The sequence below is a fragment of the Eschrichtius robustus genome, chromosome 9 (genome assembly GCF_028021215.1).
Source record: "Eschrichtius robustus isolate mEscRob2 chromosome 9, mEscRob2.pri, whole genome shotgun sequence".
In the NCBI taxonomy this organism is placed as follows: Eukaryota; Metazoa; Chordata; class Mammalia; order Artiodactyla; family Eschrichtiidae; genus Eschrichtius; species Eschrichtius robustus.
Window position 1 is genome coordinate 29,528,894 of NC_090832.1, and position 16,071 is coordinate 29,544,964.

At 45.3% G+C, this 16,071-nt stretch overlaps 1 protein-coding gene across 4 annotated transcripts in view; it reads left to right on the plus strand.

The window, feature by feature from the left end:
- The window catches only part of SGK1 (serum/glucocorticoid regulated kinase 1), a 110,913-nt gene extending 101,843 nt beyond the window's left edge, over positions 1-9,070 (plus strand). The window contains exons 1-12 of one of the 4 annotated variants that reach the window (XM_068550937.1): positions 59-242; positions 3,097-3,172; positions 3,906-3,981; positions 4,392-4,496; positions 4,599-4,682; positions 4,783-4,914; positions 5,184-5,296; positions 5,651-5,774; positions 6,549-6,644; positions 7,120-7,275; positions 7,380-7,469; positions 7,855-9,070. In XM_068550937.1, coding sequence (XP_068407038.1) covers positions 209-242; positions 3,097-3,172; positions 3,906-3,981; positions 4,392-4,496; positions 4,599-4,682; positions 4,783-4,914; positions 5,184-5,296; positions 5,651-5,774; positions 6,549-6,644; positions 7,120-7,275; positions 7,380-7,469; positions 7,855-8,022 — 1,254 coding nt within the window. In that variant the 5' untranslated portion in view covers positions 59-208 and the 3' untranslated portion in view covers positions 8,023-9,070. Of the gene's footprint in view, positions 1-58; positions 243-1,778; positions 2,026-2,792; positions 2,968-3,096; positions 3,173-3,905; positions 3,982-4,391; positions 4,497-4,598; positions 4,683-4,782; positions 4,915-5,183; positions 5,297-5,650; positions 5,775-6,548; positions 6,645-7,119; positions 7,276-7,379; positions 7,470-7,854 lie in introns of those variants that run through there. The other 3 variants (XM_068550935.1, XM_068550936.1, XM_068550934.1) reach the window with 3 other exon arrangements.
- The last annotated feature ends 7,001 nt before the right edge of the window (positions 9,071-16,071 follow it).

Sequence of the window (16,071 nt, forward strand, 5' to 3'; positions counted from 1 at the left end):
TTGCTCCCTTCCTGTATGTAAATTGCCTTTATATAAAGTGGGGTTCATAACAGAGCTGGGACAGCCGCCTCTGACTCGTGCTCCCTTGTCATCTCAGCTTCCAGCCCTATCAGGCACATAGCAGGGAGGCTACCCCAGCCATAACTAAGCTCTACCTCCAGCCTCCAGAAAGGAATCCCCAAGCTTCATATCCTAGGCAACCTGAAGAATGAAAGAGGAGGCTATAAAATCCCCTTTGAAAGGTTTGTCTGCTTTTATTAAGATAATTTGGATGAAATGGGTAAAACAAAAATGCTTCAGAGGATTTGGGGTTACTTGGCATGGGGAGGGCACAGGAGGTGAGTCGCTGGAGGTTTCTTAATCTAATGTTTAAAAAACAAACAGGCAGAAATCTTGGTGCAGTTTGGTGTTTCTGGTCATTCTTCAAAAATTTTGCTCTCTCAAAAGGGGAAGGAACCGGGTGGGAGCAGGGCTGGCCTAGGCTAGTTGAAGTGGAGCGTGGGATACGGGGGTACTGGCAATAACAAAGTCATGTTATATGAAGAATCCATGAAAGAGGAAGCAGAAATGGGCCAGTTACTGTGATTTGGAGTTTCCTAAACCTTGCTTTGGGTTGGAGTGTCAGTTTCAGGGAATAGTAAGTGCTTTTTAAAGAGTGGGTGCTGAGCAAACTTTCCCAGCCAGTCTCCAGCACAGAGGATGTGTGTTCTCTTCTGCCAGTTTGAGGCTGCTGTAAAGCAGTTCAGGCTACAGATCACGTTAAGGCAAATAAGGTGGTTGGTTTGCGAAACAAATTCCTGCCCAGCACCAAAGAAAAACCGCTTCACATGTATTCTTGGTTTGACAGTTAGTAGCTCGGAGTGTGTCAGATCCAGTAGGCAACCTTAAATGGCAGGGCCGCTGGCAGCAAGGGGTCATGGCAGGGCAGGCACGGCAGACATCCCTGACAAGCGCCAGGTACCCGGCCCTGCAAACTTAGTAACTTGCAGCCCTCTCCCCGCTCCTGGCCCAGTGGGTGTGCTCGTGGCTTCCCCGCCGGCGCTGGCGCGAGTTCTCCCACCGGCGGTCAGACTGCAGCTCCCGGGCATCTCCCAGCGGCGGGGTTACTGGAAGGCACCGCTCCGCTGCTCTGCAGAGCTTCCCTCCCTCCCTCCCTTACTTTCTGGAGCGGAGGAGGCTCCCGGCTAATCTTTCAGGAGTTAACGAGTCACAAGTTATCTGGGACTTGAGGGAAAGAGCGAGGTGGTAAACCTGTTAGAAGACTGCGGGGTCAGCCCTGAATTAAACCGGAGGAGGGGTAGGGAAGACGAGCACAAACTAAGAGATTTGAAGACAATGGGATGCGACCTTGCGGAGTTTTCAGGTCGGGGAGCGGGAGAGGGAACCTCGGGTGTCGTCCATGCCTGGGATGCCGACTCCGCACCGCCCCAGGGTCACGCCAGGTCTGTCCCCTAACTTGCCACCTCCTCACGTGTTTTTGGCATGGCGGGGATTAAAAAGGCAAGGGGAAAAATTACATGCGGAAAGGACAGAATGTTCCCAAAGATTACTTTAGGGAAAAAAAAAAAGTGAAATGCAGATTTTTTTTTTTTTTCCTTTAGTGCAGAGACGAATTTTATTTCCGCCCCCTCCCCTCCACATTCCTGACCTCTCTCCCTCCCCCTTCCCTCTTTCTTTCCTTCCTTCCTCCTCTTCCAAGTTCTGGGATTTTTCAGCCTTGCTTGGCTTGGGCCAAAAGCACAAAAAAGGCGTTTTCGGAAGCGGGTCGGCCGTGCACAAGGGCCATTTGTTTGTTTTGGGACTCGGGGCAGGAAATCTTGCCCGGCCTGAGTCACGGCGGCTCCTTCAAGGAAACGTCAGTGTTCTCTGGTCGCCCTTGCCCGCTGCGCGCCCGGCCGCCGCTGCCCATGGGGGAGATGCAGGGCGCGCTGGCCAGGGCCAGGCTCGAGTCCCTGCTCCGGCCCCGCCACAAAAAGAGGGCCGAGGCGCAGAAAAGGAGCGAGTCCTTCTTGCTGACCGGACTGGGTAAGCGCCGCTGCCGGCACGCGGGGGGCTTGTCTCACCAACTCCTCCACTAGTTGCTCGGATTGGGCGAGAGGGGCTGGGTATTTGGGGTAGTACCAAGGATGGAGATATGGGGAAGGGGTAGGAGGGCGGCGGGAACCCGGGGACGCGCCGGGCGCTCTGGCCCCACGCTGGGGCCGGAGATAAGGGCGTGCGGGGCCGCCCTCCCCCGGCGCTGCCGCCCTGCGCCCGAGAGATAACCTCAGCTGGTGGTGCGCGGCCGCCCGGCGAGGGCTGCGGAGGCTGCCTTGCGGATTAGGGGAGAGGGTCGGGGTCGGCGCCAGGGCCGGGAGTGAATCCGAGCTGAGAGTTTGAGAAGGCAGAGCGGGCACAGAGCCACCCCGATCGCCTCGCACCCGGCAGAAAGCGCTCTGATTTCCTGATGTGCCGCGACTCTGATTTCCTCGCAGGACGGAATAAATGAGAAAGGTGGAAAATTACCCCGGCCGCTCCCTCCCTCCCCACCCCCTCCGCCGGCGGTTTCCCCCCTCTCCGGCCCGGGAGCCGAGCGAGGCCGACAACAGCCCTGCGCCGGGCCCTGCCGGGGCGGTCCCCGCGCCCCCCGCGCCCCCCGCCCCCGCTCCGGGCTGGCCCCTCTCGCCGGGGGCGGAACCGCCCGCCGCCGGCCGCTTTGCCGCCGGGCAAGTCGCGCGGCAGCCGGGGGCGGGGTCGCGACGGGGCCGGGCAGCGCCGCCTCCTCCATGTCTTGTGGGTCCCGCCCTCGCGGCGGCAGAACGTATATAAAGCCGGCGGCGCGGCCGGAGCGCAGCGTTGGCTGAGCGGGTCTCCCGTGTCTGACGATTCCTCGTGCTTCCCTCTGTGTGGTGATGACGGTGAAAACCGAGGCTGCTAGGGACACCCTCACTTACTCCAGGATGAGGGGCATGGTGGCAATTCTCATCGGTGAGTGTAGGAACACGACTGGACTTCTAGGTTACGCCAGGTGGAAAGTTTTGAAGGTCCCGGATCAGACTGGTGTGCGTGGCGTCGGATGTTACAAAGCCGTATAAACGTTTCTCCTCTAATTCGCAGCTTTCATGAAACAGAGAAGGATGGGCCTGAACGACTTTATTCAGAAGATTGCCAATAACTCCTATGCATGCAAACAGTAAGTTTGGTGGGGCGACGTGGGGAAATAAAGATAAGTAGGGAAGTTTCCATTTACCAGCGGTAAAGACATCCTCATCAATATATTGATCAGGAAGCCTACGACTTACCGAGGCTGGGGATCCCTTTTCTCTTTAAGTTCTAATTATTTCAAACATTTAAAGCATTACAATGAATTTGCTGATTTGGCTTGTTCTGGAAATGCAAGATAAGATTTTCTTTTTTATACATTTGTTTATTTCTGGCTGCGTTGGGTCTTCCTTGCTGTGCCCATGCCTAGTTGTGGTGCGCGGGGGGTACTCTTTGTTGCGGTGCGTGGGCTTCTCGTTGCGGCGGCTTCTCTTGTTGCGGAGCACAAGGGCTCTAGGCGCGCGGGCTTCAGTAGTTGTGGCGCAGGGCTTAGATGCTCCGCGGCATGGGGGATCTTCCCGGACCAGGGCTCGAACCCGTGTGCCCTACGGTAGCAGGGGGATTCTTAACCACTGCGCCACCAGGGTAGTCCCGATAAAATTTTCATGTTTGCCTAATTCACCCCCTCTCTCCTTGAAGAACAACCCTCTGTGTTTAACTGGGTTTATCATTTTGGCTATTATTTTCTCTCACTGAGTAATTGATTTGGGTGTTTTTAAACACTGAATTCTCTGGAAAGGTTGAGCCAGAAATTCACTATTGGTGTTGGTCTGCCCTCGTGTGGCGAGTCAGGATGTTCAACGTTGTTCCTTTCTTCTCTGCAGCCCTGAAGTGCAGTCCATTTTGAAAATCTCCCAGCCTCAGGAGCCTGAGCTCATGAATGCCAACCCTTCTCCTCCAGTAAGTGTTCTCTATTCGTGATGCATCAGTGGAGGAATCTTATAAATGAGTCAGTTAGTTTGCCTATGTTGATGAATTATAAAGTAGCAGTTAGTATCAAGGCAGGAATGCCTCGTTGGTTCATGGCAAACAAGTGACGTAAGCACTTAAGTATGAGTCAGTGGAGTATTTTAAAAGACATATTTCATAAAAGTTATCTGCTTAAGAACAACACGATTATATACAATTTCCATACTCTCATTTGAAATATTCGCATGTATGGATGAAAAGTAGTTTGGAATGTGTTTATAGATGTCTGAGCACCTGCCCCTGTCATTTGCAGATGTACCACCTTTTGCATTGCCTGTACTTTATTAATCGCTATCTTCCTTTGAAGCAAGGATATTAAAAGAAAACCTTTTATTTTCCAGCCAAGTCCTTCTCAGCAAATTAACCTGGGCCCATCATCCAATCCTCATGCTAAACCATCTGACTTTCACTTCTTGAAAGTGATCGGGAAGGGCAGTTTTGGAAAGGTAATTTCGTATCTGAAGCTCTCATTATTTATAGTCTTTCATATGCTCATTTTACATCTCCCTGGATGTGAACAGGAAAATGATTTTGAATTTAAATTTCAGGTTCTCCTGGCAAGACACAAAGCCGAAGAAGCATTCTATGCAGTCAAAGTTTTACAAAAGAAAGCGATCCTGAAAAAGAAGGAGGTATGAGATGGCCTTGGAGATAGACATTCAGTAGACATTACCTTGTGATCTTGGCCCCACGTTAAAATTTGCCACTAAATCTTCATTGTCCTTTTTCTAGGAAAAACATATTATGTCGGAGCGGAATGTCCTCCTGAAGAACGTGAAACACCCTTTCCTGGTGGGCCTTCACTTCTCTTTCCAGACGGCTGATAAACTGTACTTTGTCCTAGACTACATTAACGGTGGAGAGGTGAGCAGAGGGGATGGGAGCCGACCCCTGGCTGTCCATGCATAGCCTGCTTTGTTTTAATTTGAGAGGAAAGTTTTTAAAAAGATAATTAGTGGGGGAAAAGTTACCAGATTTAGTATTTCCTTTAACCTGCCAGCTTTCAGATAGTTTATAAACTATTTAGGGCCACTTCCTGCAATTGTCCTCTTTAGCTATATATGTCAAGACAGATTCAATGCATTGTCCTGGGTTTTTGGCAACCCAGGCTAATTCTGCTCTATCTCCTACAGTTGTTCTACCATCTCCAGAGGGAGCGATGCTTCCTGGAACCACGGGCTCGGTTCTATGCTGCTGAAATAGCCAGTGCCTTGGGTTACCTGCACTCCCTGAACATCGTTTATAGGTGAGCCCAAGACCTCTGAAAGCTCCCTTCCTTGTGTAAAGGAGACATAGCCCGGCCTTTGACAGGGCCTTAAAATAATTTGTGTTTGGGCACAACTTGGTCACCTAAAACCAGGTCCCCAGCATGTGACCCATCTTTTGACTCCCTGCCACAAGGGAACTAGCCAATGAGGACTGTGCCTCATCCAGAATAGGTGAACAGAACAAGGACTCCCTTTTAGATTCACTAACACAACTACAGTGAATGTAAAGTGCTCCTAGTAGCCCTAGTAATGATCTTTACGGAGGATTGCTAATGCGGTGAAATTAACTTATACGACTACTTTTCTATTCTTTTTTTTTTTTTTTTTTACAGAGACTTAAAACCAGAGAATATCTTGCTGGATTCACAGGGACACATTGTCCTTACTGACTTCGGACTCTGCAAGGAGAACATTGAACACAATGGCACGACGTCTACCTTCTGCGGCACACCGGAGGTAGGCGAACTCTTGATTGGATGCCTGGTCCACCCCTTCCTCCAGGAAGGGATCACTGCAGTGACACTTTTAACTACTGAAAAGCGTAAGCTGTTTTCGGAGATGTTTTAGTCCAGTTCAGTGCAAGTAAAATACACTGGCTGTCGGAGGCATGAGAAATTCCAAGGCCTCACGTTGCTTTAATTAAAGTGAGCTGTTTGTAAGATCCACGCTATAAAAGGTTTCTAAACCCCTAAGTAAGATATCTTAGGAGGGCCCAATAGCTTTCAGAGTATCAGGACATGTAAGTGGCCAGTCAGCCTCAAAGCCAGCAGTTTTTTGTTTTTTTAAAATTTTTATTTATTTATTTATTTATTTTTGGCTGTGTTGGGTCTTCGTTTCTGTGCGAGGGCTTTCTCCAGTTGCGGCGAGCGGGGGCCACTCTTCGTCGCGGTGCGCGGGCCTCTCACTATCGCGGCCTCTCTTGTTGCGGAGCACAGGCTCCAGACGCGCAGGCTCAGTGATTGTGGCTCACGGGCTTAGTTGCTCCGCGGCATGTGGGATCTTCCCGGACCAGGGCTCGAACCCGTGTCCCCTGCATTGGCAGGTGGATTCTCAACCACTGCGCCACCAGGGAAGTCCCAAGCCAGCAGTTTTATCAGGAAGTAGTTTAAAGAAATATATCCTTCCTCCAAGTGGACCCAGGGTCTCTCAGCCCTTTCAAAGTGCATGCCTGGTCTTGGGATTGCCTAGTTTCAGGGGCTCTAAACTCTCTTTTCCCGGTCTGTCTTTCAGTATCTTGCACCTGAGGTGCTTCATAAGCAGCCTTATGATAGGACCGTGGACTGGTGGTGTCTGGGGGCCGTCTTATATGAGATGCTGTATGGCCTGGTGAGTAGCCCATTGAAAATCATGGAGTATTGCCCTGGGTTGATACACTTCTCCCTAGAATGTAGTCGTAAAACTTAAGACTTATCTGGGCACACAAGCCCCATTGCAGACCTGATCATCACGTCTTGCCCTCTATCAATAAGCTTATCAAATGCGGATGAGAGAGGCATATTGGTTAAGCTATAGGTATTTTAGGGTAAACCGTTACCTGGTGGATTTTTTCTTCTGTAAGTTCACATTTTACTAGGTGTGACCACACTTAACCTATGTGAGAGTGAAAAACATGGCTTATTAACATCTACCCCCTGATAAGGGTGGCAAAATATAGACACTTAAAAATCCAGGGTAAAGAAAACCTATCAAGTGATAGACTTTGTCAAAACCAGCTTCATATATTACGTTTAAGTCTTTCTTGGTAATGGATGCTCTCCAAAACTTCCAATTAAGTAGTAAGTAATCTTCCTGCTTCTTTCAGCCTCCCTTTTATAGCCGAAACACAGCTGAGATGTACGACAACATTCTGAACAAACCCCTCCAGCTGAAGCCAAATATTACAAATTCTGCAAGACACGTCCTGGAGGGCCTCCTGCAGAAGGACAGGACAAAGAGGCTTGGTGCCAAGGATGACTTTGTGAGTCATTTTTTCCTCTCCTCCTGGGCTGTATGAGTAGAGCACTAGACCTCACTGCCCTTCTTGAATTTCACTCTTCTAAATTCGTGCTTCTTTCTCAATAGATGGAGATTAAGAATCACATCTTCTTCTCCCTAATTAACTGGGATGATCTCATTAATAAGAAGATTACTCCCCCTTTTAACCCAAATGTGGTGAGTATCTCTCTCGTGAGTGTGCACAGGTCCAAAGGGCATTTCTTTAAGTTAGAGTTGCTGTTGGTAGTGGTGGAAGGGGAAGAAGGGCCCTCAAGGAATAACTTGGCATTCGTAAGCCATTATTTTACCCACAGAAAAAAGTAGAACTGTTGTCCCAACAAAGCTCACATTATTTTTCAACACATTTTATAAATTGCAGTAGCAAAAGACAGAAAGTAAACATTATCCTCATAGTTTAAACTTCGTGTGGCCTTTGGGTTTTGTGCTGGAAATGGTTGATGATGGTGGAAGTTGCCATATGGTGCCTGCCTGAGCATTTCCCTTTCTTGCCTCCACTGTGAATTCTTGACATGGCGTCTGCTTTCTTCCCTTCCTGCGTCAGAGTGGGCCCAGCGACCTGCGGCACTTTGATCCCGAGTTTACTGAAGAGCCGGTCCCCAACTCCATCGGTCGGTCGCCCGACAGCATCCTCCTCACAGCCAGCGTCAAGGAAGCGGCCGAGGCCTTCCTGGGCTTTTCCTACGCACCTCCCGTGGACTCCTTCCTCTGAATGGTCTTAGGGTTGGTTGCGGAAGATTTTTACGGGCGTTTTTGAAATGTTTCAGTTAGCCTTTTGGCAGAGCAGCTGCCAGCTGACAGGACATCTTAGAAGAGAATTTGCACATCCCTGGAAGCTTGCACATCTTGCCAATCTTATTGCACACTGTTCGCTGGAAGCTTTTCGAAGAGCACATCCTCCCCGGTGAGCTCGTGGGGTTTTCCTTATTCTTCCTTCCAATGTGGTGCTATCTCTGAAGTGAGCAGTAGAGGGCCGCCCCAGACAGGTGCAGTGGTCTCATTCGAAGGAGGACGCTTGTTCTGAGAAGGAGCTTCTGAAGGTCTGTCCCGGGCCGTGATGTAACGAATCTTATGAAACGTGCCTTTTCTGATGAGATCGTGTTAGCTCCAAAGTTCTTCCTGTTGCCGTGTGTTTCCGTTCTGTTTTTCCTTGTGGACTTCCTGTGTGATCAGCCGTATGAGTGTGGTATGCTTGCTCACAGAAGGACTCAGTTATAAGCATCAATGTGACACTTGCAGGACACTACAACGTGGGACATTGTTTGTTTCTTCCATATTTGGAAGATAAATTTATGTGTAGGCTGTTTTTTTTGTGTGTGAGATATAGTTAATAACTAAAATTTATCGAAAATGGTCTTGCAATGACTTGTATCCAGATGCTTAAAGAAGCATTGCTGCTACAAATATTTCTATTTTTAGAAAAGGTTTTTATGGACCAATGCCCCAGTTGTCAGTCAGAGCCTGGTGTTTTCATTGTTTAAAATATCACCTGTAAAATGGGCATTATTTATGTTTCTGTTTTTTTTGTTTCTTTTTTGCATTCCTGATAATTATGTGTATTGTATAAAGAAAGTCTGTACATTGGGTTATAACACTAGTATATTTAAACTTACAGGCTTGTTTGTAATGTAAACCACCATTTTAATGTACTGTAATTAACATGGTTATAATAATGTACAGTCCTTTCCCCCCTCCCTACCACACACCTTTTTTTGTGTGTGATAAGCCAACTTTGGTTTGCAATAAAACCTTGAAAAATATTTGCAGAAATTGTGTCATGTGTGTTATTTTGTAAATTTCAGTGAAGGGGGCAATAGTAGATCTGTTTAAAATTTAAAACCAGGGAAATGCTGCTGTAATTTACAACTCAGTGGCTTGATGCCTCCAATAGCATCAACTTCTGACTCTAGGAGAGAATAGGGTAGCCTTAAAGCCAATTATTACTTTTTTCCTTGGTGGGAGACTGCATTGCATGACTTGCAGGATCTTAGTTCCCAGACCAGGGAGAACCCATGCCCCCTGCAGTGGAAGCACACAGAGTCCTAACCACTGGACCGCCAGGGGATTCTCTAAAGCCAGTTTCTATTTTTGGGCTTCTCAGCAGCATTTTATGACGTCAGTCATTACCCATAAATCCATCCAAACAAATCCTTGTCAATTTAACTCTCTCAAGGACAGCCATGAAGTAATGTTCCCTATATTTATGGCCTGGCCTGTGAAGTTGGCTGTTTGTCTGACATTTGGCTTGTCTGAAGTAACAGGTAATTCTTTCAACAAATACTTGGTGCCTTCCCTGTGCCCAGGCTCTATTCTGAGTGCTGGGGATAAAGCAATGAGCAAAGCTGACAAATCTCTGCCCTTACAGATCCTGGTGGGAAAGACAGACTTTCAATAAAGCAGTTTGTCGAAATGGAAATCAAGATAACAGTCTAAGTATATGAGAATGCCACTGAAGAGGGTGAAGATGTTTGTCATAAATGGCTATGTTCCCAAAATGCTGAGCTGGCAGGACTCCTGGTTCGTGAGAGTAACCAGAGCCGAAACAAGTCCAGTGTCAGCTCAGAGAAGGACCCTGCAGAGGCACATCCCTGGTTTGTACCAGAAGCCACTGAAGCTGGTGTGCACCCAGTACTGCATGGGCCCACCCGACTGATGTTCAGAGGCCTTTCCTAGAGCTCATCCCATTGGAATATTTCCTGTGGGAGAAAGGAAAGGGGCTTGATATTAGGAGATAATCATCTTGCGTCCAAGTTGTTTGGACTTTTTCACTTTTCTAGGCCTTCCACAAATTTCCTAGCATACACGGGATTCTCCAATAGTTGGCCTTGCTGCTGCTCTAAGCCTACTGCACACCCTCTACCTTGACCTCTTAGTTTGCACAGGGATTTCCCCAGGGAAAGTAATGATCATTTTCCCTTTTATCATGGCTCTTATATCTCACCTCTCCCAGAAGGCTTGTAAGGGTTGAACAGGTGTTGGAGATCACTTAGTCTGTCTCTCTTGAGTCAATGACTTCTTGCTGAAGGGGAACCCCAGATCAAGCTCTGCATTTGAGTTACGGCTCTGCCCTACAGACATTAGCTGCATAGTAAACCCCTTACCAAACCCAAATGCCAAAATCGACAACTGGTGACAAAGAAAATCTAAAGTCCTAGTAATGACTGATGCTAGCCCTGACAAAAAGCCTTTCTGCATATCTCCCCCTCATTCTCATGATCAATAACAGTTAAGAGTTCCTCTTTGAACAGTAAGTACTTAAATCACTTTTTTTATCTGAACATAAGTCTTGCAGCCAGCGACTCTCCCATCTAATTATAGATAACTCAGAGGGGTTAATCATGGATTACAAAGCTTTTTAATTGTTTAAGGGTAGAAATTTGGTTTATGGCTTCAGTCAGTCACTATGTAAGATCTGATTTGCATTGCTGGAGAGTTGCTAAGAGCCAGAGGAGTCCCAAGTGTCACACAAACAGGAGGAGATTAAATCAAACACAAGTGGGTGGGAAGGGAACAGGGCAAGAACAGGGAAGTCCAGAAAGAAAAAGGGGTCAACTGAAAAAAAAAAAAAGGCAAATATTTACTAAACACTATGAGGTCAAATAGCATATGTGCTGAGGTGTCTTTTATCTAGGGCTGTGGGGCACATCCCTGTCAGCATTTGAAACTACATTTGAGCGTTATGGTTGGTAAAAGGGACAATTCACTTCTCCATAGTTTTTCAGTGGTGGAGCTGGTCAAATATGGGTTTGGGGGAACATTCGGCTAAGATTCCCACAAGTTAAAATGGGACTTTGAAACCACTGCTACCATGAATATAAGTCAAGTACCATGCTTAGGGAATTTGCCATATACTTGGGGAGACATGGTACCTACCCATGGTATAAGGCAGTTGATGAATGAAGGGTAAAGGGAACCTCAGAAGTCCAGAAGCTCTCTGTGGGGTTGGCTACCTAGAGCAGGCTTCACAGAGGGGATGACAAAGATTCTCACCAACCAATTCATTTCTAGGGAGTCTAATGGGATGCAGACCCTAAGGGTTAGATAACAGTAATAATAGTTTATACTATAGAGCTCATACTGTATGCCAGACGTTCTTCTAAGTACTTTATACAAAATTTATTTAATCTTCAGAATAGCCCTGTGATGTCAAAAATGAAGAAACTAGCACAAAAAGGTAATTTGCTGGGACGTGGTTAGGTTAGAAGTCAAATCGTGACAGTCTGGCTCCAAAGCCTATGTTTGTAACCACTACATACTCTGCAAAATGTTGTCACCTAAAAGGTGATAACAAGAATATAGAAGCAAACAATTGTGTGCTTGTTAGTCATTCACTTATTATTTCTCCAGACCTTTACAAAGATACCTTCTAGGTGTTGTGCTAGGCAAAGAGAGAGAAAGAGAAAGGGGGGTGGGGAGGGAGAAAGAATTTGCAATTATAATGTAGACATTATCAGTTGTTGAAGATGAGATGCAGCTGGAAATACACATTGCAGTGGTGGGAGTGTAAATCAGTACAACCATTTTGGAAAACTGTTTGGCATTTTCTACTAAATAAAGATGGACATATTTATAACATATGACCCCGTAGTTTCACTCGATGGTATATGCACCCCAAAGAGTGCACATATATTCAATAAAAATTTTGCAATAATATTCACAGTAGGACTATTTATATTAGCCCCAAAATGGGAACAATTCAAAATGCCCACCAACAGCAAAATGCATAAATATAATGAATAAATGAGTAAATATAATGGAATACCATACTATAATGAAAATGCTATATGCTACATGCAACAACAGGGAGTAAATCTCACAAACATAGAAACCACTCTGTATGATTTGATTTATATAAAATTTGAAAGCAGACCAACAAAACAAAGCCATTTAAAAGTCAGGATCTGATTGTCTTTGGGGAGGGGAGGATGGAGATAATGATCAAGAGGGCAAGTGAGGGGGGTGGTCTTCTGGGTGCTGGTAATTTCTCGTTCTTGGTGGTTTCAGATGCGATTTTGCTTTTTGATATTTCATCAAGCTAAATACTTATGATATGTGAATTTTCTATATGTTTGTTATATATCAGTAAAAACGTTTACTTAGAAATACATGGTATGATAGAAACAGGATGTTATGGGAACACAGAGGAGGGACTTCTTATCCAATTTGGGGGTCAAGGAAAGGGACTAAGTTTTCGGGCAGTTTAGGACAGAGAGGCTTAGGGAGGTCTGGAGGGCTCAGGTAGACTGTCTTGGGAACTGGATCTTGAAAGTGAGGCAGAAAGTAGGGCCTTCCAGGTCTGGCTGGTAGAGGTGGGGAGCGAGGGGGCAGCCTGCCTAAGCACAATGGATGGGGTATTGGAAAAAGGGAGGGTCTCAGGCAGACCTAGGTCAGAATCCCAGCTCCACCCCTCCGCTTTCTAGCATTGGGCAAGTAGTAACTTGGGCAAACCTCTCCTAACTTCAGTTTCTTTAAGGGGGGAAATGCATCCACTGTCTATTTTTTCTCAATTATATGTGAGACAAGGTCAGAAGGAACTGGAATTTAAAAATGCTAATTAATTTCTTCTTTCCCCACTCTTTACCTGTCTTACCTTTCTCAATTTCCCCTCCTCTTTAGCAGATTATAGGGGAAAAAAAGATATTAAAGAGCAGTGAGGGACTTCCCTGGTTGTCCAGTGGTTAGGAATCCGCCTTCCAATGCAGGGGAAGTGGGTTCGGTTCCTGGTCAGGTAACTAAGATCCCACGTGCCGCTGAGCAACTAAGCCCGCTCGCCTCAACTACAGAGCCCACGTGCTCTGGAGCCCGTGTGCCACAACTAGAGAGAGAAGCCTGCGCGTCGCAACGAAAGACCTCACATGCCACAACTAAGACCCGACGCAGCCAAAAATAAATAAATAAATATCTTAAAAAAAAAAGAGCAGTGAGAAGTCATTTTGAATAAGGAGATGGACCTTGTGACTGATGTTCTTGGAAGTTTCGTGGAGACGTTTAGATTTCATTAGGTAGTAAAATGAAGCATCTGGAGGTTTTCCATGAGGAAAAGGCGTGATCAAAAGGCATGTTCTGGTGACTCTTGGCAAGAGTTGTGAGTGTGGGGAGAGCTTTGGAATTTAAAAAATAACAATAATAAGGAAGCCACTTAGGAGACTTCTGACAATCATCCCTTTGGTGGTGGCGATGAAAGGATAGAGATGGCGCTTCATGAATCAGTGGAGCTTCATGAGTTGCTGGGAATGGAGAGAAGGATGAATCAGTGTAGTTTATTTCTTTAATGTAGTTGACTCCACCTACTGAAGTGCTTGTCACAGCTGCAACAATAGCATTTAGGACAAAAGCCACCCGTGAGTTTCTTCAATATCCCCAAAGCACAACAATCAGCTGATAGATAACCAATCAGTGTACTTGGCAAGGCGAGATGTGACACATTGTACTCAATCTCTACCGCACCCTGTTAAGACATTTCTCACCTCGTCCATCAAAAAGCTCCCCAAATCCTACTCCATATGCCTCAAGCCTTGTGTTGGGAGCATAAATGATGTTAAACTTAACCTGCTGTGAATCATAACATTTCTATTAAGAAAAACACATTCATCCAAATTAATTAAGCTCAATTTGAGAAATCGGTTAAATGCTTTTTCACATCGCATGAAAATTGTTAGCCACTCACCAAAACTAACAAATTATTATTGCTTAGACTTCACTTGTGGCTTAACGTGTGATCTTTCCTAGTCTGCTTTGGCCACTGCATACTTGCTCTATAAGAACGTGTTTAATATATATATATATGTTTTCTCTGCTTTCCACACCTCTTCTATGAAGGACTCTAGCAGCAAGATTCAGAGCAATTCTGGAGGTTTATTTAGTGTTTACCTATAACATTATGTTCAGACAGATATGTTCATGTATTTGGATAGCTTGGAAACCATGGACTCTGATGGCCAGGGTTCTTAGTTTCCTCTCTTCTGTGTGGTCTGTTCTCCACTTACTGTACCACAGCAGGCATGGTGACGATGTTGTAACAACAATATAGAAGGTACAGACTGTTCAAAGGAAAATATATACGCATGATCGCTCTGGTCAACAGCAGAACAAGGATCATAAAGACGTAGTGTCACTTTACAGACACGTATGGAAAACAGATGAGTGACTGTCAACTTGTTCATGACATCTGGATGATTTTAACACAGTTCTGCTCGACCTTATTTTACTGCCTCTTTGGCTTAGTCATAGACTCCAGACCTAGTATTCCAGAGGCCAAAGTCATCACCTTCCCTAGCCAGACCTAAACCATTTGATTCCAAGTGTGTTGCAGTGTTGCCAGCAAAGGTCAGCACAGATCTATTTGTTTTGGCAATAATTAATTAAAGTTCATTTAATTAGATAGTTTAGGGTTAAGCTGGAAACGATTTGGGGTCCGAATTGCAAACAATGATTATATTTTCCTCTGAAAGATCATGAAAAAGAGACATACAGAATGATCTGATGCTTGAATTAAATTATATGCTACCTAATAATAATGGACAATTTGAGATAAGTTTAGAGAAAATATAATTTTTCAAACATATGTGACAACTCTTAAAATTACAGCAAATAAAAGAATAAATAATCAGGGAGGAGGAAAGAATGTGTGTGCTTCCTTAGATTTTTCTTTTATTTATAAATGGGTAACACGCTCTTGGTTAAATAAATAAATAAAAACATGGTGGGTCAAAATGAGTAATAATTTCACGATTGCCTTGCTGCTCAGTTATTCCCATCCCAATTTTCCCTTGCAGGAGATAACCAACAGTAAGCTTTTTTGGTGTATCCTTTTAGAAATTTGATAGGCACATACAAGCATAAAGGTTTCTAATAACACAGAATTTGAAAGGAGGGAGCACAGGAGGTGTCTTGTTGGCTGGTTGATTTTTTTTAAGTTGTCTTAATTGTTTACATTTTTAAAAAGTTCAAAATCTCATTTGTGTGAGTCTAGTGCTTAAAAATTTTTGGTGTAACACAACCCTTATACTGCATGTCAACTTTTTCATCGGGAAATGAAGACAAACCAATCTGGTTTCATGTTGCAGAACAAACAAAGCTGTAGGCTCACAGAGACAGGAGACTTGACTTTCAAGGTTGCCCTTTGCAACTATGTATGATTTTTGCCTTGTCCACAGGCTTTAGAACCTAACAACTCAGCAACTTCATTCTGGCTGCACTCTTTCTAACACAGCTAGGAACCGCCTTGATTTTCCAGTCACTAAACAGCTGTTTCATGCCTAGGGCATACCTGAATATTCTCACAAAAGTGACCTGATTAGGGGATAATACTTTCCCTTCCAACCATCCCTATCTATATTCCTTTAAGTCATTCTCCCTATCAACTATCCTGTCCTTTCCAGTATCGTAAAATCGTAAAAATGTCAGGGGCCGGAGGAATCACTACTAGCTCCAGGGGTCATAAACTCAGTGCCTTCGGGAGCCAAGGCTGTAAATCGTATTAGATGAAGACAATAGGAGCCATGGACCATGCGTTTTCTCTTAAAAGCATTGAAATTAAAATCAAAATCAGAAACCACTGTGTTGGCCAAGTGAAATGAGTCTATGGTCAGAAACATCTGCAAGTGTTATAGTCTAATCTCACATGCAATTATGTAAAATGCAATGGCTTGCCCTCTCTTTTGCATTCTTGTCAATTCATTATCTAGGAGCAACACAACAAAAAACAAAACGCCAAACACTGGGGATTGAAAGCTCTGCTTCTCCCAACTATACAACAGTG